This window comes from Chenopodium quinoa, unplaced genomic scaffold, assembly GCF_001683475.1.
Source record: "Chenopodium quinoa cultivar QQ74 unplaced genomic scaffold, ASM168347v1, whole genome shotgun sequence".
NCBI lineage: Eukaryota > Viridiplantae > Streptophyta > Magnoliopsida > Caryophyllales > Amaranthaceae > Chenopodium > Chenopodium quinoa.
Window position 1 is genome coordinate 2207204 of NW_018745080.1, and position 21658 is coordinate 2228861.

Here is a 21658-nt window from a genome sequence, read left to right on the forward strand (position 1 = left end):
TAAATAGGTACATTAATTAATTACATGATAATCTAAATCAAAAAATGTCATAAATAAATTAATCTATGATTCTCAAACTGAAATAAATGAACGTGGGTTGACAATTACGTAGCATGTACGTTGCCAAAAAGGGTATAATATTTATAATCCAAATAAACGTATTTATGTCGTATTTGATGTAATTAACACAACAATTTGTAACTGGGTTTTATATGTTATTTAGTATCATCTCTTTCAAATGACCCCCGTGAACATTAACATATTGCATGAATTGCCCTCTTTATCAAGTTGTATAAATCCTTAAAACGTGAATTTAACTAGGAAAGAGGGACACCTCTATATCTTGGACATAACACGCTAAATGAAGCGGACCAACTAACTAGAGATTTATTTGCCTAAAGTAGCATAGGGATATTTATTACTCCAAACTTTAATTTATGTGTATGTGGTGTCGAGAGTTATTGGTTGTTAGTGACAGATTCAGTAGTGTAACTAAATTTTTTGGATTACGATGTGTCAATGTTTAATCTATTATGTACTTGTCCTTGTGATGATGATTATTATTATTATTACGCTTTTTATTCACTTGATCATTACTAGTATAAATTTAACTGAACTTATATGAATTTATTTATTTGAGTTAATCAAAACTGATTTAAACCTATTACGAGTATAGTTGTAAACTTGAACTTAAATATCTCTTATTAACTCCATATTATATATACAAGTAATAATTTAGGGAAAAACCTTTGTCAAATTCCCTATGTAAATATGAAATGATAATATGATATTTATTACAAAGTTTTGAAAAAGTTTGTACATAGTAAATTTCTGTGAGGTAGTCTCCCTACTTCACCATTATTGTCTCTTCATTCCACTCCTTCCAATTGATGTATCCATATTCCATATTTTAAGTACTTCTATTTATAGATATACATACCTTTCATGAGTTGCATCTTTCAAATAATGTCCTTCAATGTAGATTGATTCTAAGTTACTGGTACAAGTATAAAAATCAAGGGATTATTTGAAGTCTTTTCTTAATAAGGAAAGTTATACATGACCAATCTATAACCTTTATTCTCAATACATATATGATCAAATCAAATCAAATAAAAGTTAAGTTAGAATTGGTAAAATTAAGTCGTGCAAAGAAGAGGAGAATATGTCAAGATTTTTCTTGATATAAGGAGTATATATTACTTCCTCCGTTTATTTTATCTGTAACACTTTTATTTTCATGGTCTTCTAGTTAGATAATTTTTGAAGAGGAGAGAGATAAAGAGAAAAATAAGAGGGACTCATGTGGGTAGGAGAGAGAGAGAGGAAAAAAAAAATGTCAAAAATGAAAAGTATTATAAGTAATTAACAATTTTCAAAATAGAAAAGCGTAGCAACTAAAAAGAAACGGAGGAAATATATCCCTCAGTTTTGAAATGACCCTAGAATGCCAAATATCAAACTTTCTTAAATGAAGTTGATTCCCACGGACAAAAGTAAGGGCACACGGCACGTCTTCATAAAATAAGGACTTTAAAGAGTATAGTTAAGTATTGTACACTCAATCGATGTCTCTGATTTTTGGTCACTTGATAAGTTCTTCTTCTTAAATTAATTGCAAATTAATTATGTCCACCAGGTAATTAAGATTGTGGAATATTAGCACAATGATACCTCTGTTCAAACAGGCTGAAATGATGTGTATAGTATATTAGAGTAGATTATACTCCTTGGTCGTCCCGTGAAGTTGGACATAACGAAGTACTGAGTAGTTGTAATAGTACGTACTTTAACCTATTACTCGTATTTGCAATACAGAGAGCTACTGAATTAGCATTTCTCACATGTCAAGTAGTGGGGGAGATAAGAAAACTCCTACTCCCAAACATATGTAATTGGTGAACCTCGAACTTGTGACCCCAAAATTATAAGGTGAGTTCCTCACTATCTCTACCAATTAAGTAAGTTTGATTAAACATGAGAGAGTTAGATTATAAAAGTGTTTAGATAAAATCTAACTTGTCTGGACGTATAATTGTATGTTGTATGTACTTATTGTACTTTTATTTATTTGAATTGTTATAAATGTAATTTTATTTGAATTGTTATAATGTAGGGTTTTTTCTTAATTTGATTGAAACTTATTTAAATTTAAATATTACACTTTGTATGAATTAAGATAAAATAAGGTTGGTAATATCTCTCCAATTGTGGTTATTGCAAATACTTATTGTTTACCATTAATCGGGGTATTATCCCATTTTACCCGTATAAACAATTGTGGTAGGAATGACTCCTAATACATGTGCACAAAGTACAAACGACAAAACAAACAAAAGGCAGCTAGGTGCAAAAATTAATTTACTGTTGTACAACAAGTTAACATTAAAGTGTACTTAATATTTAATGACAAGATTCATGCATGTTTATGATAGTTAAACATTTACGATAAACGGAGTATTATAGTACGAAAAGCTAATAACACAAATTTTACCAACTTAATGGTGCATTATGTTTCCAAATGTACAATCCTGTGAATTGAATAATACTGAAAGTACTATCTGCATTTTATTTTTAGTTAAAGGGTGGGAATGTGACAATTTAATCAAGATAAGGGTGCAATAAATATTTTAATTTGTAGTGAATGCAACAGATAATGTATGACTTAGATTAAATGGTCTAAATTTTAATTCAAGGTCGATGAGAACTAGAGGATCCAACTTTGATAGATTGTTCTCTTAAACATATAACGCAAAAGTAATTTTCAAAATTTCCAGAAATGTTTGATCAATTATTGAGAGGAAAATATGTCAATTAATCTGACTAATAGAAAATATTAGTACAAGTATAAATAATCAATACTCTCTCCGTCCCTTATCTACATGCCTATTTCCCATTTTTCACGGAAATTAAGGAATTTAAATATTCCTTAAAACCCATGATTGGGAAGTATAAATATGAATGTGGGGTTAGAAAGAGATAGAGAGAAAGGAAATGTAGTTGGTAAATATTGAAAAGATAGAAAGAGAAAGTGTTGGAAAATGATGTCAAAAGAAAATTGATGACAACTCATCAAAAAGAGGGAATATTGTCAAAAAGTACATTCTTTAAATTAAAATAGACATGTAGTTTTGAAACCCCAAAAAAAAAAGTAGGCATGTAGATAAGGGACGGAGGGAGTATTTTATTTTACGTCAGCAGTTTAACAGTTAGACAAATAAGCAAAGCAATCAAAAGAGGCTACCCTTGATCAAATTCGATAAGATCCCAACACTACATCTCTATCCATTCATGGAACTTGTACCTTGGCATTAGCATTAAGGTTTTTTTTTTTTTTTTTTTTTTTTTTTTTTTTAGACAGAGCTAGTATTAAGGTTATGTATGTGCACTCATTGTACAAATTTCAATAACAGAGAGCTTGACATACATAGGCATATATATGCAATTGCATCATTGTTATTTATGAGGCTAAGATTCGTACCAGCATGTACCAGGCATATATAATGCATGCATGCATATAATGACAAATTGAAATCATACCAAAAGCTGCTTCCATATTTCGTATCATTATTTTTGAGATCCTTTCCTTACTTTATTAGTGTCTTCTTCCTCCTAATTGGCTAAATAATGTGTACCTTTTTTGTCAAATTTTGTCATCAAAGTGTTTATCTAATATTTTGTCATCAAATAAATACGAGTACTAATTTATTTGCTTTTTAAAAGTGATTTAGAAAAAAATAATAATAATAAAAATTGGAATGGTGATGAAGCATCATTGCTTGGATTATGCTATACATCACTTTTATCAAATTTTGGCCTTTCTTATACCAATTGTGAACGTTGGAAGGTATGTGATGCACAACCAACTACGAGGTACTCCATTTATTATTGCTATATAGTACTCCCTCCGTTCCCGAAACTTCGATCCTTATGGTCTAATTTTAGTCTCAAAATGTTCATCCCATTTGCATTTTAATACCCTTTAATTTGCAATAATATTTGTGCAACATTAGCTTCCCCATGCAAATTTTGCTTTTTCTATATACTTTTATTACTTTCTCTCTCTACTTTTTTGCAATTCCAATGTAAATTTCCCTTTTCAATGTAGTTTTCTTAGTTTCCCTATACACTCTTACACTTCCAATTTAACTTCTTAATACCCGCGAAATCAACCCAAAAGGGTCGAAGTTTCGGGGACGGAGGGAGTATGAATTTTGGGCATGCACAAATAATGAGATTGTTTTTTGTTTGTAAAAAAGACTAATTAATTTGGGTCTAGAATGATGGTCCATAATGGGTATTGCTTGTTTAAGAAAAAGAGTGTAGTCCCTTTGTGAAAGAACTAGGAAGATTATACTTAAATCATTTATTATATATTCTTATATTGTTATACGCGAGGTAAAACATAGTCGGTATGAGAGACAGAAGGTTGCGAGAAAGAAGTTCGTGGTCATGAGAAATTAAGCACCCTCAAAATTCATACTCAAGTACTCGCTATCAATTGTTTAATTTGGAGATGATCGATTGAAAAGAGATGATAACAATTTGAGGTGAAAATTATGATTGAATGTATAGAAATTACTCCCGATTAATTCGCCGGGCCCTATCTTCTTCTCTGAATACTCCAATTTAAGACTGCCTTTTTTGGGCCTAACAGTTAAACTTTTTTTAACCCCCAACTTCCCAATTATTGAAACCACTACTTTTTTCACACAATTTTTTTTTTTCTATCACCAAGGAAGATTAATTTCCAACTATCTTTAACTTTTATACAGTATTTCGTTTTATCCTTTGAGAATTTTCTGAATTTGGTAATTGTATTATTTATATCTTAAAGAAAATAGAGATATGGTAATTCTATAAGAGAAGGGAGGACATGATTTCCATCTAAAAAGTCAAAAACTTTTGTATACAATTGTTGTAAATTATTTTAATAGTAACTTTTAGAATAATTCTTAATGAGTAGGAATTTTAAGATGGCTTTTAACTTATTACAACAAGTTAAGAGACACATACAATGCGTGTGTGTGCAATATAAGTAATCTATCAAGCTCGATTCTTTTTTTTCCCACATATTATCTTCCTTCATTATTATAATAAAAAAATATTAGTGGATTTAAAAATAGTAAAATTTGACTTTTCTCAAAAAAAAACAAATTAGAAAGAAAAGATGGAATTTTTTTTTTTGAACAAATATGGTAGTTTTTTTTTAAAGGATGACAGTTTTTTTTAAAAAAAAAATAAATAAAATGAGAGGGGTATTTGGGAAAGTGAAATTTATCACCGAAAACCCCTTTCACTTTATATATAGGATAGGATAGGATTTTAGCAAACAATAGATATACTTCATACTTCGCATTTAATAAATAAAATTTATGAAGGACAATAGGATTGCATTTTATGCTCATCTTCATCAAATGACATGCACCTCATGATTTTCTATCTACCACAACAAAAATTTAACTTTTACTAAAATATGACAAAATCACGTGTTGATTATTGTTATATTTTCACTTTTACCTCCTTATATCAGTTCTACGTGGTCTTGTGGTTGTATATATAATTTTACTCACTTTTCTTATTAATTATGTATAATCATAGTTACAAATATCAATAAAACTAAATTAATAGCATTTCTCTAATTCAAACATCACATGACAAGCAGAACCAGAATCATCACAACTCAAAAAAGTAAGAAAAATAGGAATACCGGACAAATAGGAATTTGTGCCAGCTGATGAAAGCCATTTTAGTGCGCAAAAACTTGTAAATCCATGTTATCTTAATATCGGTTGGTTAAACATTTCTACTCAGAAGAAGATAGAAGAGACAAGTTAGTGTTCAACATTCTTGTAATGAGTGGGCATCTTGTGACCATTATAACACACAAATCAACCCAACTTTTACTCAATCAGCTTGCTAAACTAACAATAAGTAAAATATCATTCGTCTTATATTAGTTGCATCGTTTGCTTCATCACGGCCCGTGCCGTGAGACTTAAATAAAGGAAATAGAACAAACAATTGAGCAATTCTAAATTTATACTTCGTAATACCATACCTTTAGTCTAAAATGATCGTAATAAGGTTAAAATAGTAAATGTACCCATTAAAAAGTAAAAAAAAAATTATAAAGAAAAGAGATGGAAAGACCAAAGGATCAATTAGGAACAAACGCCGTATATCTGTTAAAAATTTAGGCAACAACCATTATGTAATGCGGAAGAGCATTGGTCCAATATCATGCAATAATTACTCGTAAGGCACACACCTTTGATGATTGATAGTGAAATATTAATGGTTGGTAATGGTATATTTTATGATTAATTAAAATTATTTAGTTATATGAAGTAAATCAGTGGCTATAGATTTTGATCATAAACAGATAGTATAATGAGACGAAGGGAGTAGTGTAGCTCGAAGTAGACATGTAGAATTAACCCAATGTGTGTGGTGTTACCACGGTAACTACAATAAGCCTGTAACATGTTAAGTGTACACAAACTCTTCTCTACTGCAATTATATTTCTAGACTGTACTATGTACTGTATTTATGTTACAGACTTACAGGTCTACAGACTGCATTTGCATAGATGGAGTATGAGCATATGACAGTATTCTATCACTAGGTTCTCGAAATAACATGAAACCCAGGTCTTATTTTTGTGAAAAAGATAAAATTTGTCAATTTGATGGGTGAAATATACTAACACACAGTACACTGTTTGTTAGCTTATAATTTATTTATTTTAATTTTTTTTAAAGGGAGAGAAGGCGAATCATTAGTAAGCCCTCTTTACGATAGACCCAGAAAGATAGCCATAGAGTAACTTCAATTGTACCCGATGCCACTACTTGAAACTGATGGTGAGAAGTTACCTTTGAATTTAAAGAGCTAATTTAATCATAAATACTGTAGCATTTACAACAAATCCTGCTCGTTGAACTTTATGCTGACAAGAATGAAGGATCAACATAAGCTATCTTATCTATCTACAACTCTACAAGACTACAACAGCCATCTTATAATGATCAGCTTAATTACAAATAGTTGATGTTTTCTACCTATAAGTTTCGGGTGTTGATTTGGATGAATCTCTTCGACAAAAATCGTACTCATTCAGCTTTAAGATATCGTCTTGTGACAAGTCTAGACCGCCGCAGCTTAAATAATTTTTGGCAACACGTACTCTGCAATGCACAAAACTTAGTTTAATAGTAATTACATGTTTTCAGGAATGAAATTGTTTCTTTTTGATAATACCAGTAACAAGGTCAATTGAACAACAGCCAGTAACTTACCTCCTTCGCTTTGTCTTCTCAGCAGCTTCAGCCGATCGGGAAGCCTCTGATCTCGAAATGTGAGTCAGCGAAGATAGATAATCATGGAGTACAGATCCTCTTACTGTCAAGTAAGATCTCAATGGAACTACTGACTGAACAATATTCTGTAGGCACATCTCCCTTTCTCTGCAATAGGTCACAGCGGATTAGATATACTCTATAAAAGAATTTCACAGAATCACAAGACATAGGAGACAAACCACAAATATTACATGAAACTGGAAACTTGAAGGGCTTGATAAATTAACCAGAGAACGTGTATAACGAAAATTAAACTGGACAATAAAAATTTGAAATCTTAAAATTTAATGAAGTAGAACACCAACATCCCTACCACTCAATACTACCTCTAAAATAGTAATGTTTGGTAATGAAATTCAAAGAAATATACGAGGTATTTGGGGATGGACTAGCATTACTATAGAAATTGAAATAGGAATTTCTTCACATAATTACAAACAAAATCATTCCCATTATGCAACTAATAAACAGGCCATAAATGGCACCACTGTTTATTATAATTTATTTTCCACATTTATTCAACAAAACATCTCACCAAAAAAAAACCAAATATCGAAGAAAGTTGTCCAGCATATAGCAATCCCAATCCACTGTCCTAAAAGTCATGCCATACCAAAGCCTTCTGAATTAAGTGTATCAACAGACAATCTATATCAATGACAACCATCGTGCTAACACCTCCAAGTTCATGTTTTGGTTCAGCTAGAATAAATCTTGACTTGGATCTGATCCTCTTACTTTGTTGGTCCTAGTCCACATCCTCCTCCACAAGTGTGTGTGTGTGCGTGCGCGCGTGTGTGCAACTTCCCCCGTAGTCACCCCAAATAAGCCAATGCTTTTAAAAATTGCAAAGGTATTCCTAAATGCAAAATTAAGACAGTTTGTCTTCACTTCAGGGAAAAAAAAAAAAATCCCCATTTAATTACTGCCAGGAGGGTGCATATATGGTCATTTTATTTACAATTCATGACTAAACAGGCGAAAATGCAAACAAGAATTACAGTGACCTGTAAACTTATTAGGTGGCAACAGCATTGAGATCAACAGGATACAACTCTATGAGAGAAAAAAAGTTTATATTAGGCTATAGCTACATTTCACAACACACAAAACACACCAAATTCAGCTCATGAGTGGGAATGTTCAGCTAAAAGGAACAAGCTCCTAGTTCTGACACAAGGAACATTATGGAATTGGTTTAAATCAATTATAACTATGCAATGCATTTATCACAGTCAAGCACATAACTAAGTTCATGTTCAGACCTTGTGGATGAAATATCAACTGTTGTTGCTGCCTGCTTTATGCTCGTGTCAATCAATGGAATTTGCCTCTTATTTAGACTTAGTAACTTTCCTAATGCCATTGAATTGGTTGTTGATATGAGCATCTCCCAACCTAGATGCAGATTGTTGGCAAGGCCCAGCTTTGATTGCAAAGCATCAATTTCTTTAGCATACAAAAAATAGCCATATTGTGCAATGTAAAATGCCATCTGAATTTGCTGATCATGCAAACCAAAGGAAAAATCTTCCTCACTAAGACCTGATGAATCCTGCAACCATAAACAAATTATCATAGATGAAAAAAATGACCATAACATAGAATAGTGAGAATAAACAGTAAAGCTAAAAATCATCTGAGTTGCTTACATTGAGTAAAAATTCATAGTCATGAAGTAAAAGATCACCCTCTGAAATTAAATTGCTCATTCTATAACCCAACTCCACAAGTTGAAGAGCATTTTTATGTTCTGTGACACAATACTGCCCCAAATCTGTCTGCCGGAGTTCATTCCACCTTTCCTGCACAGGATTTTTTACTTTTAATGCAGAACTCCTAGATTTCTTAGATTTCTTAAAGAAATCCATGCGACTGCACTCATCCATCACCTGACATCCAGAGGTGCTGGGCTCATGATGTTCATTTTCACGATGAGAATCTCCCATCTCTTCATCCCTTGCATTCAAATTTAAGTCAATACCACAGAATCTATAGTCAGAAGCTTGATGTCCAATAACAGATGGGTCAGCATCGTCAGTTGCAATTGGCGAGACAATTTCCATCATATCTGTTCCTGATGGACACTCTGTTCCATCATTAACTTCAGTCTCTGGAACAAATGTTGACTCTGGTACATAGGACATGTCGAATGACTGACACTGATCTTTAAAGTGATTAAAATTTGTAGCATCTGAATATTGGCGATGATGCTCCTCTGCTTTTGCCAAATTTAGTGTTTGCCCATCTAACGGGTTTGGAGAATTATCTACAGCAGGAAAGCTTGCGAAACCAAACACATTCTTCTTATCAGGTAATAGATGTTGGGCACTTTTTGCTTTTGCCTCATCTCTATATATTTGTTCACTCATTAGTTTCAGAGAATCACCTACTTGCAGACAGCTAGCATGCTTGACAGTGGGAACTTGTGGATGTTGCTGTTGGATTTCTTTCTCCTTTCCTATTTCACAGAACTGGTTACTTAATTGCAACAAGGGAACATCCACAGCTACAAAACTATTGTCACTTCTATCAACTGTCTCTGGATGTTGGCGCTGAATTTCCTTCTCTTTAGCTTCTACGAAATGAAATAGCTGGTCATTTGAAGGGTTAAAAGAGTCGCCCAGTGCTGTATAGCTGAAAGGGTTGGCACTTGCTGTTTCTGGATGCTGATTCTCACTGTTTTGAGTTTTTTCCAGATTCAGATGGTCAAATGATGGATTGAAAGAGACATCAGCTATTACTGGACCATCAAGATTCACAGTTCCCATTTCAAGATGCCAATGCTGAGGCTCAGCCATGCTAGCCTTCTCTATGCACTGCATGAGTTGGCCAGTGGACTGATTCCTTGTACTACCTATGGTACCACTGATGGGATCAGCATGCGTTGGAGGTGTAAACAGGCATCTCTTTATTGGGTTTTCCCCCTCTTTGCAAGTTCGTACCTGGTCGCTCAACGGGTCCAAACACAGATTGCCGGCGTTTTCTGTCTCTATCTTCACACCATTTGCATCTCCAAAATGAAAGACTTGATGCGCTGACTGATTATTAGAGTTGCCAATGATTGAAAACATTTCATAATCCACTACAGGAAATTGGTGCATGTTGGTATCTAAGTTTCCATCTTGAGTATGTGCAAGAAGGTCATTCAACAGGCTCAGAGAGTCCTTGTTATCCCCATTACTACTGCAGTTTGCACGGACAAATTCCAGATGTTGATGCTTTTCCTCTGCAGAGTGTACCAAAAGGTCAGTTGATTGCTTACATGAATTACCCACAGCAAAAAAGTTGAAGTCGTTAGCATGTTCCATGTCTGGTGACCGGTGTCTGGCTAATTCTACTTCTTTTGCTCCAGACTGAAGTAACTGTCCACCAACACTATTTGAAAGTCCCTCTAAAGCTAGGTGAAGGACAGAAAACTGAGAATTCTGAGATAATGTATCATTACCATCACCAGGCAAACTGTCTGAAACAGCAAGATATTCATTATTACAGATCTCATCTTCAGATTCAGACAGCACGGTGTCAGATTTTCTGCGGACATTGCGGCGAGTAAATGCTACTGGAGAGCCTGAAGAATTGAAGAACTCACAAGTATTGCTTCCTTCTATTATATCATTATCTACATGTAGAAAGCAATCTCCGCTTAAAATTGCTTCTTTCTTTGCCTCAATGCTTGCTGATTCACTTATATCAAGATCCAATTGATCCTGTATACTGATATCACCCGACTCTTCTTCCTCAATCAGTCCTAACAAGCTATGATTTTCTTCCATTTTGCAGAAGGATTTGGCAACTTCTGCTTCAACAAACTCAGATAATGAAGAAGGTAATGCCCAAGGAATCAGTTTAGGCAATACACGGTGGCCAGCTTCCAGATTGAACATCAGAGGACTGAATATACTTCGCATATTTCCATCTGAAGCATTAAAAAGACTAATCTGATAAAAACGCTTTTGGAAATAATATATACTTTGTATATAAATATAACAAATACTTTAATTTGAACTACAGGTTCTTCATTATTATAAAACTTTAGATAGATCATTCGCAAGAAGAATGTACATAATTTTCATCAAGCCTACACTCTGATATATATGTACATATGTACATGCAATTCAAAATATATGTACCTAGCGATAACATCTTAAAGGATTTCAGACAATATGCTGAACTGAATGAGCAAAATATATACCTACATTTCAAATATGATATACTAGTCTTTGACCTGAGCTCTGAAATTGTTATAATAAATGCTTTCTGTTTTTTAGGGTTGAATTAACATGTTTAGAATTTACATCTTCATATGTATTTCAAAATTTAAGCAAATTAGTTTAAAAAAAAAAAAAAAAAAAAAAAAAAAAAAAAAAAAAAAAAAAACCTATTATCTAAGATATTTAGTTAAAACCACCTTTTTTTTTCCTTTTTCTGTTAAAGATGCATATTGTTTTGCAGGGTAAAACTTCAAATATTTCTGCCTAGTGTCCCTTCCATTAAAGCTCTCTCTCTCTCTAACTAACTAGCTTATTACCCATGCCAATAGATCATAACGCAACTACCTAAATTGCGTATCCCTCTTATATCAATTCATAGCATACATGCTTCCAATCTGATGTCTAGCTTTCTCCTGGACTGCGCTATGTATCTCTATATCATGCCTTCGTTAAAAGGTATTGCTGTTTGGAGGGGAGTGGAGTGGTGGGGAGAGGATGTGTGGTTAGCAAAGTATTCTCCCTAGACAATATTACACTCTAAATCCATCTCACCTTTAACGCATTCTTTACTCTGGCACCAGAATTGAAGATTCATCAAAGTCTTACGAATGTCCCCTCCGCAAAATTTGATGCATCTTTCAATAAGGTTAGGTTGTATGTTGGCCTTTTCAGCAGAAGAAACCTGCAGAACAAGACAACAATGAGAAATTTGATGAGTGAACGGAAAAACTTCCAAACAGGAGAAAAGTCAGAGGATGTTATTAAGGTCAAACCAGAAATATATGGTCCGCCAGCTCCTTTAGTGATGGCATCGTAAAACAAACTTCTTCTCTATCCAAACTGTCTGGCAGCAGCGGGCATTCATCTGAAAATTATAACTGTGAATAACTTCACAACCAAATAAATTGGAGAACATATCAGAAATATTTATCATGTTTATAAGCTAGTGGAGCATATATAATGTTATTGATATACTTGTAAGAAAATCTTCATTAGTAATCCCTTACTATTACTGGTCAATATCATGGGCCGCTTCCCTATATCAGCCAGTTGTTGTATGGTAGAAATGAAGCCACGATCATCGCATAAAGTAATATCCACATCTTCAAAAAGTATCAATGATTTGATGTCACCTTTGTCACAAGAAAGTTTACCATTACCGTGGTATTGACTTTCATTATTACCCACATAATCTTCCTCTTCTGAGAGAGATATTACTTCAACTAAACCATCGTTCAAATACTGTTCTGCTGCTCCATTTGTTTTTACAGGTGAAGTCTTTAAGTTGAGCTTACCCTTAGGACTTTCCTGGGCCCTAGGCAATACAAAAGGTCAATTTCAGGAGATTGTGGATTATCTTAAGAATGATTTCAAGACAATGGGCATCAAAGGCAAACCGTTTGAGAAAATGCGATCCTACAGCCTCGCCAAATTTTTGCTTGAGAAGAGCTCCATTCCTCCAGTCTGATGCATTAACCTTGAAAAAGATGAAACAGCATGAATAAGCAGCAAGAAAAATGAATAAGAGTTGTTTAGGTAGAATAGTCCATGATAAATTCTGCCAGTGGCAGGATCTACAGAAGTCCATAAACGAGATTAGTTTACTTCCATGTCCCAAAAAGTCACAACACACTTTTACACTGGGAGAAGAAAACCCACAATAGAAATGGAAAATCACCGGGCCTTTCACAACTTAACAATATGCTACCTTGAAATTATGCAGAAGCGTTATCAGGCTCTTCTTTAGGCAACTAGATAAAAGTTTATAGGTAAGACAATAAAGGACAATTAAAGACCTTTTAGCCAACTATTTACATTCAACAGTTACTAGAGAAACCGCATGCTACCACCATGTATGCAGCAAAGTACTGTTTAGAGGTATAAAAAATGAGACTACATTGAAAAATAATGATTTAAGCAGGCTGTCACAGTCAGATCATTATCCAAAGAAACAACTAAGGTTGGGCCACTAATTAAGTTACTGACAACATAATGAGACCAAAGAGGCTCAACTGAAAACTCAACGCAGCAAGTATCTGCAGAACAATCAGCAAAATTGAACTATTTTACTTCTAAAAAAATTGTGTCCCCTCGATTACCCAAAACAAAGTAAGGAAACACACAAGACAATATGAAGCTCATTTGACTTCAAACTGACACTAGAGCTGATTTTTTAGCCTCAAGCAACAAATACGGGGTTTTCAACAAAATAACAACATACCTCAATGACTTGGAAGCCTTGCTCTTTTGCACAAGCATATATGGCCGCCGATTTTCCACTCTGCATGCCAAAACAAAGAGCTTAGCAAAATCAAAGGAAACAAAACATCCAGAAAGAGAAGGAACAGGTTAACCTGACATAGTGATACATGATATGATTTATATCAGGAAAAATACCAAAGGATCAAGCTTTACTATTTTGTAAGCGATTATGAGGAGTACTGAAACTGCTGCATGTTTATTTTGTCGTGTAATGCTTTTATGGCAATTTGTGGTGTCTTTGGTTAGAGCAGAATGCACGTATTTCTTCATGAATTGTTATAACAAGTTTTTTTTTGTGGGCTAGAATTACTTATTAAACATCTTTGTGGGCCAAGGCAGTGGGAATTCTAACAGTTACTGGACCGGGGTAAATTTGCAATCTGGTGTTCTGACTTCTAAGCACAACTAGCACTCTGTTTTAAAGTTTTCTTGATGTAGAAAAAAAATTATAACAATAACATATCTTTATAATTGATCTGTATGAAAATTTTTGTAAGAAAAAAATTGAACGTGAAGACAAATATTAGAACAGATTCAATAGACCATACAGTGAAAAGAAGGGACATGTCATACAAAGAGACTATAATAAAGATCAGAAGCATGATTGTAATTCATTTATGTACTCTCACACTGTTAGAACATAAACTGCATTGTGAACAAGAACATACCCCAACAGGCCCTGTCACCAAAAGAACGTTTTTCAAGCCAGATGCCTCTAAATTTTCAGCATCTGAATCACTATCATATTCACCATCTTGGATCAAGCACTTGTCAGCAGAGTAAGAACTTTTGCTGAAACGAAAATCCATTTCATGCCAACGATGAAGCCAGTCATTTATAAACTTCACAGCTTCACTGTTACCACAAACCTGCCAAAATAATGGGAGAAGATATATTTAAAAGTACATATTAAATAACGATTCCCCCACCCACCCACCCCAAAAAGTTAAGTGAAACAAATACGAAGTATGTAAAAGAAACAAAAGTTGTTCTGTATCAAGATAAAGTTCAAAGGCCAGACCTCCAATCCCTTTTCTGGATGATATTTGTTTGCCCACATGCTATTCTCTGGATAATTACCACGATTGAGATAATCTTCCATATTTCTGCAAGTCAACCACGTCAGTTAGGTTTTGTTAAAACCGACATATCCTTCTATCAGAACATTGCTTTAAGAGACAAATAGGATCTTCTAAGCATATAAATTGCCCAAAAAGTCAAAGGCAGCAACATTTTTGTATAGGATCACATTTTGTTGGTCCAGAGCAACATGAAAACTGTTTAAAGCAATTGAGACAGTATCAGCGGACAACAGCAGCAAAAGGTGTTAAGTTATTGATGTAATAACTACATAGACATCATGGAGACATAACAACACAAGTATCTTATGGACAGCCGAAAAATGGACACCTAGAATATAGTATATAGAGAATTTGTACCCTGAACATCCCCACCACCACATACTTTTTTTTTTTTTTTAATTGTCTCCTTTACTGTTTCTGCTTCTAGGGATTGCTACCATACTGTTTCACTATTTTTTTCTACTTTAGGGCTTTCCTTGAATCAAAATACTTAAAAGTATGGGCCTCCACGAAATAACTTAAACACTCTCTACAGGCTATGTCAAGCCTTCCTTCTGTATATGGATGTCAGTATGTCACCCCTTGGTGACTTTATAAGATAGTCCTTTAAAAAATTAATACAAGCTCCACAGAGAAAGAGTATATCTTACAAGAACTGGTAGAGACTAATAGAAATGGAGAGCCAAGAACCAGAATAGTACATACAGACATATGATATAATGACACATCTATGTTCATTGTATTTAAACACAAAAACTTGATACATCCACTGAAATTTAAAAGCAAAGAGTGCATGACTACCTTTCCTGTGGAACAACATTTTGCTGCTCAAAATGTGTGCTGACCTGGCCGACCTTACCAAAGATACAAAGTTCAGTTTCTTCAGAATTCTAACAAAGCAGCACTTAGTCAGAGCAGCAGGTAAAATGCAAACCAAACAAAGATTTTATTTGACTTAAATTAATCTTGAGACGTAACCTCGTGTATAACAATGATGTGCTTACCTTTTCTAAGTTCTTCAACGAGTCACATGGTGTCACGTCTTCATTGATGACTATAGGAGAGGTGTACGTAAACATTACAGAAAAGTCTTCATCAGTACTACAGAAATGGGCCAAAGAAACATCCTTAAGAAGCAGTGAAGTTCTGGAAGTATTTGAAGCTCTCGGAATATCATCAAAATTTAGGGAACCAACAATGCCTTCGAAGCAAGATCTTTTCCTTTCTTGATTACAAGAGGTGCTGAAGATCCCCTCATCAAAGGTCCAATTGCTCCAATCAATAGAATCTAAATCATCCTGTAAAATAAACATGAGAAAGAAAACAGATTGTCTTCAACTCAACTGGAGATAGAAAGCATTAATTGAGAGAGAAGTGTCACGAAGCCTACTAGAACAGTTTATCTACCTTAACGTTATCAAAAACATGAATAGGACCGATCTCAACATTTCTCTCCTTCCTTTTATTAAAGTACCCATTATTCTCCGCCTCAATAGTCTCCAAATCTTTCTTTCCTGCCTTCCACGAGGAGAAAAATGGGTGTATCTGCTTTCCAGCAAAAATCCGTGAATTTTCCTGATCAGAATTGATAGAGTTAGCCACATAGAAAATTACACATTAAGAGAACAACTCATTAAAGGCTGAATTTTCACTATACATTTTTTTAGAAGAAAAAACTAAGACTGGCAGAGAGCAAAACAGCAAATTAGAGCTGAGCTAAGTATTCATGACTTAAACAAAACATAAGCAATCAACATAATTTATCACTTGACATTAAAAACTATTGCATAAGAAAGAAATTAGAAGGATGATGCTGGAAGCAAACCTCGGCAGTCTTCTTAGCCTCCAGCCACAGATCAGGAACAGGCTGTGGAGATTGCAGGGTAGCTATTGGATGAGTTGATAGCTTTGAAGTGGATGTCGCCTTATTTCCATTAGTTCTTCCATTTCTTGTTGAAGCACGTTGCTTTGTTTTTAGTTGATGAGGACTTGCATCATCTTCAGGAATGAATATCAAATTAAAATATATTCCCTCAAGAAATGGGTAAAGCATTTTATGACGCCAAAAGTATAAGCATTCAAGACAAAATTTCTAACTAGCTTTTTATCTACTGATAATCAAATATAAGAGGTAAGCAGAGAAATAAAATTTAACGCTGATCTACTTGTGGAAAAAAAAAAAAAAAACCAACAACAACAACAACAAAAAAAAAAACAAACAAACAAACAAACAAACAAAAAATTTAGTCATAGAAAAGGTAAATGTGAATTGGAGAACTTTCCCTCCATTCATAATGTCTATGTTATATCTTGTGCACAATCAACCAATCAATCAAAGCCTTAATCTCATAAGGTCGGCTACATTAACCAAAAGTGATTATTCCATATAGTCATCCACAAAAATCTTCATCCTCCATCCCTTAGGATCAAATACCTCATTCTCATGCAAATTCATATGGTTCACATCCTTCCTAACTCCTTCCAACCAAGTCATTTTAGGTCTCCCTCTACCTCGTTTAATCTCTCCATGATCTCACTCTTCCACTCTTTGTACCGGTGCCCCCCGAGGTCTCCGTCTTACATGCCCGAACAAACGCAAGCGATTTTCCCTTAGTTTGTGAGGACATGACAGTAAATATGGGTGCTTTATCATGTTTCTAACGCCAAAATTGTTTAATAACTGCAGTCCATTAAGACAGGCAGATCAGTCGTTGCTCATAACCAGCTGAAGATGATAATGGGCCCAATATTCAGCTTGTTTGATTCCCTACAAATATCATTACTTGGGGACATTTAGCTCTTCAGATACTCAATGGTGTCTGAGTTGGTTTGAAAAATAAAGTGCTGAAGTCCAACAACAGTCCCATACACACACCCCAAAAACTCAAGCTGAAAATTCTGACTAATCCTCTAGATTGTCACCTCTGACTTTGTTTTTTCAGAGTTAGATTTTACTATCCTATTCTACTTTCAAAAACATACTCACTTTTATTTAAGTGATTCAACTTGTGAGCAGATTTCAAATAAATCTTGGTAAGTCAGGCATCTTCTTGTGCCAGATGGAGTAGCAAGAAAGTTAAGAGAATATATGCAACTTTTCTCTAATCAAAAGTCAATGAGGGGAGAGTGCAACAGTCTGTTGTGTGAGATTTAGTTCATAGACCACGATAGGGGAGAAAGTTAGGTTTTGAAGCATCTAAGTGGGTAAGCAGCTAAAGATGTTTCGTTTGGCACCTGACTCTAAGTCACAAGGGAGACCAAGTTAAAACTTTATCTTCAGCAAAATTACCGCAAGGCTTAAGGTAGCACTAAGTTTGCTATCTAACGCCATGGAAGTCTACCTTAGAGATATCTTTATAATTGGATCTTCTGGCCAAGTTTGAGTCCAGTTATGTGACTAATGAACGGTTATGGAGGGTTCTTGGACAAGAAAGCATCCACTGTTTCCCCTCGACTTTATCATATGTCCATCTTACACCAGGCTTCTATTTCACAGCTTATAGTTTGCGAGGATTATTAGCTAGTCTTAAAGCTTCATTGTACAACATGATGTTGTCTATCTGTAAGATTTTCCTGGATTTTAATGCTTTAATAATGCTAATCAAGAATCTGGATCGTCCATTTTTCAAGCCATTCACTTTGTAAATATTTCTATGGGGCATAGAGCACTTAACAAAATACCAAATCTTACTATATTCCTGCTTCCAATTGCATTTGGATAGCAAAAGCCCCTATGATGTTTACCACCTTTATGAGTTTATGCAGGCTGCAGTTTTGAATACACTCCTAATATCTAAGGTGCAATGGCCAACTAGAGCCTTGTTTCCTAATTTGCATTTTATACTATAAGAGTGCAAAATGTGATCCTTGTTTCTCAAGAAATACGACAATCCATATGATACATTTCCACGCTCTACCTACACTAAAGGTATAGACAGTTAGATATAAAAGATAATTTTGGTCTTCCATCCCACTTTGATGGGCGAATGCAGGTGCTGCTTTCACAAATAATAAATCACAGGGTTCTTTGGGGGTACACATCTATGGCAGTCGAGTAGTGCCATGGTTGGTGTGTAATGGCAATACCTTTTACAAAAGGGCTTATGATGTTTTGGAATCATGTAGTGATTGTTGCCTCTTTAACATACCAAAATCTTCCAATGATGAGACTTGAGAAAAAATCAGAAGGATAATGCAAGTTCAATTTTCACCCCCCCCCCCCTCTTTCCCTTCCCTTCCCCTTTATGATTTCTACCCAAAAACACTCTTTGCCTGTTCAACTGAGCCTTGTTAAGTACCATTAGCATCTCATGATTCGCAAGAGATTTCCACATGATTGACATGGCCTTCAAACCGTTATAGAAGCATCATGGTCATATACACATATGACATACGTCATGTCATATAAACCTAATGCTACCATCCCTAAAGCTAGAGAGACAAACTCCAGGTAACATCAATTTGTTTAACATTAATATTCAGGACAATTTGTTAAATACAACAAAATCTCAACACAGACACCAACAAGAGAAGATTAATTTAGGACTACCTGGAGATTCCGTATCATCAAGATCAACAACAGAAGCATCTTTTCCATTGACAGCCGCCTGCTTTTCAACGACAATGCACGTAGATTAACAAGAACATCTTTCGTGAGTAGAACAAAAACATGTACAGCAAAGCAGATAAGGTAAAATAACATACAACTATGAACACATTCCCCATTGGATAAGATTATCTAAACAACACTCCACCAATTTCAACCATACTCGACTAAATCATAATCATAGTTTACTTTAAGCTAGCCACATTCATACTCGTTCAATAAAGATATCAAAATATAAATCAAATTTTAAAAGACCACATAATCAAGCTCAAATTAAACAACTTTCTCACCATTCAATCAAACAATTAAAGCATAAAAACCCAAACCCACATCAAATCAAATAATGACTACCTTCTTAGACACCCGTTTCGATGGCGTAGAATTCCCTTTCGTATTCCGTGCTCTTTTTCGCTTCCCTCCTTGACTCCCACAAACTTCCTCCTCGTCGTCATCGTCGGCAATCACCTCAACCTTAGTATCATTAACCTTCTTAGACCCCCGTTTTTGAGGCGTAGTACTTCCCTTAGGTCTACCCCTTTTTCTCTTTCCTCCTTGACTTCCGCCAACTTCCGCCGCATCGCCGTCGTCGGCGGCAATTTCCTCGACTTTGGTGTCGTGCGGCTTGAGAGGAAATAGCGTTGTTTGTACAAATTTCCGACGAACGAGCTTCGGATCCGGTGATTGAAGATCGACGACATTGGAAATTGGGGGTTGATCGGTTTGATCAGGTGGATTATCCATGGAATTGATGAGCTAGGGTTTCTGGAAATTAGGGCTTTTCAATCGAATTTAGGGGTTTTTTAAGCGGGAGTACACTAGAGTTTCACATGTGATGGGAGAGAGAAAGAGTGATGGAGGGAGTGAAAGATTTATTCCCGCGCAATTTGGATGAGCTTGTTCACTTGTTGGGTTCCTAAATACTACGTAAATTACTACGTAGGATGTTTTTTTTTTAAGACAGACATGGTAAACTATACAAGTTTATTTTGGTGGTTTTTCATTTTTTGATTATAAAAAAAAAAAAAAAAAAAAAAAAAAACCTAAAATAAATGCTAAGTAGGTGCCTATGTGGAACAATACTACAATTTACAAAGTATAAATTTAATGAAGCTTGTTTTATGTGTATTAGCGAATCAGGTTTTACCGTTTTAATACTTCATTCCTTTGTTTATAAATTTTCTTTTTATTTTAACTATACACGTTTGTCAATGCATTACTTTGATCATACAAGACGAATTAAATATGACCCAAACCTGACTATACTATAATATATTGAGAGTATTCGTCAAAAAAAAAATTAAATAAATAAATAAATATTGTGAGTAAATTTGAAGATTATTATAAATAGTGTCAAGATTCAATATTAGAACAAAATATAGAAATTAAGAGACCATAAATTTTTTGGCCTAATGTAAAAATTATTTAGATGAAGTCGTTTACCTACTCTAATCATTTCTTAAAAACGTTTCTAAAATTTGTATATGAAGTATATACAAGATACTCAATATAATTTAGATTAATAAGTTATAGTTACTATTATGCAATTTATTAGATATTATTGAGAAAAATACCAAATACGAAAAAAAAATACGAGTTTTTATTTATGTATATGTTTGTATAATTTTTAATAATATAGATAAATGAGCTATAATTACCATTATATAAAATATTAAAAAATAAAATGCTAAGAAATTAAAAAAATTGTAAAATATTTATTACCCAAAATTTAATATTGTTTGTTATCCGACAATATACATTTTAAATAAATAAATAATATTGTTTGTTCATATTGAATTTAGGTAATTATAGTGTCATATGTCTTTCAAAATATATATATATGTATATATATTATATATACTGTCATATGGAGGGTTTTTATTATTATTATTATTATTTTTATTATTATTATTATTATTATTATTATTATTATTATTATTATTTTTGTTTGTACATCTAAGTTGACAAATTATGGTTGTTCCGAATTAATGTGTGTATATGAACTCCTTCCCCCAAAGTCTCTTCATTTTGTCATACCTTGTTTTGCAATAATTATACCAATTCACATTTTCCTCAAAGAGTTGTACGTGAAATATAGAAAATTAAATTATTTTTTGATTTAACAAAACCCT

At 33.9% G+C, this 21658-nt stretch overlaps 1 protein-coding gene across 2 annotated transcripts; it reads right to left on the minus strand.

Moving 5' to 3' along the window:
- Window positions 1-6880: 6880 nt before the first annotated feature.
- LOC110709754 lies at window positions 6881-20553 on the minus strand. 2 transcript variants are annotated; one of them, XM_021887986.1, is made up of 17 exons: window positions 19881-20553; window positions 19473-19530; window positions 16749-16921; window positions 16331-16498; window positions 15928-16221; window positions 15725-15777; window positions 14863-14947; window positions 14510-14710; window positions 13801-13860; window positions 12977-13056; window positions 12587-12894; window positions 12353-12444; window positions 12132-12261; window positions 9018-11284; window positions 8631-8920; window positions 7303-7470; window positions 6881-7191 (listed from the first exon to the last, which is right to left on the minus strand). In XM_021887986.1, exons 1-17 carry the CDS (start codon window positions 20268-20270, stop codon window positions 7062-7064), a joined length of 4947 nt encoding a protein of 1648 aa, XP_021743678.1. In that variant the 5' UTR covers window positions 20271-20553; the 3' UTR covers window positions 6881-7061. The 2 variants fall into 2 exon arrangements, with proteins under 2 accessions (XP_021743678.1, XP_021743677.1); XM_021887985.1 differs by having other exon boundaries at window positions 15725-15813.
- Between the last annotated feature and the right edge of the window lie 1105 nt (window positions 20554-21658).

Excerpts from the sequence above, each read along its gene's own strand:
- LOC110709754 (XM_021887985.1), bottom strand. The coding sequence starts at position 20,270 with ATGGATAATCCACCTGATCAAACCGATCAACCCCCAATTTCCAATGTC. Across the intron at positions 12,262-12,352 it reads TGGCGGACCATATATTTCTG|GTTTCTTCTGCTGAAAAGGC; the intron begins GTTTGACCTTAA and ends CTTGTTCTGCAG. Across the intron at positions 7,471-8,630 it reads GTTGATATTTCATCCACAAG|AGAAAGGGAGATGTGCCTAC; the intron begins GTCTGAACATGA and ends GACCTATTGCAG.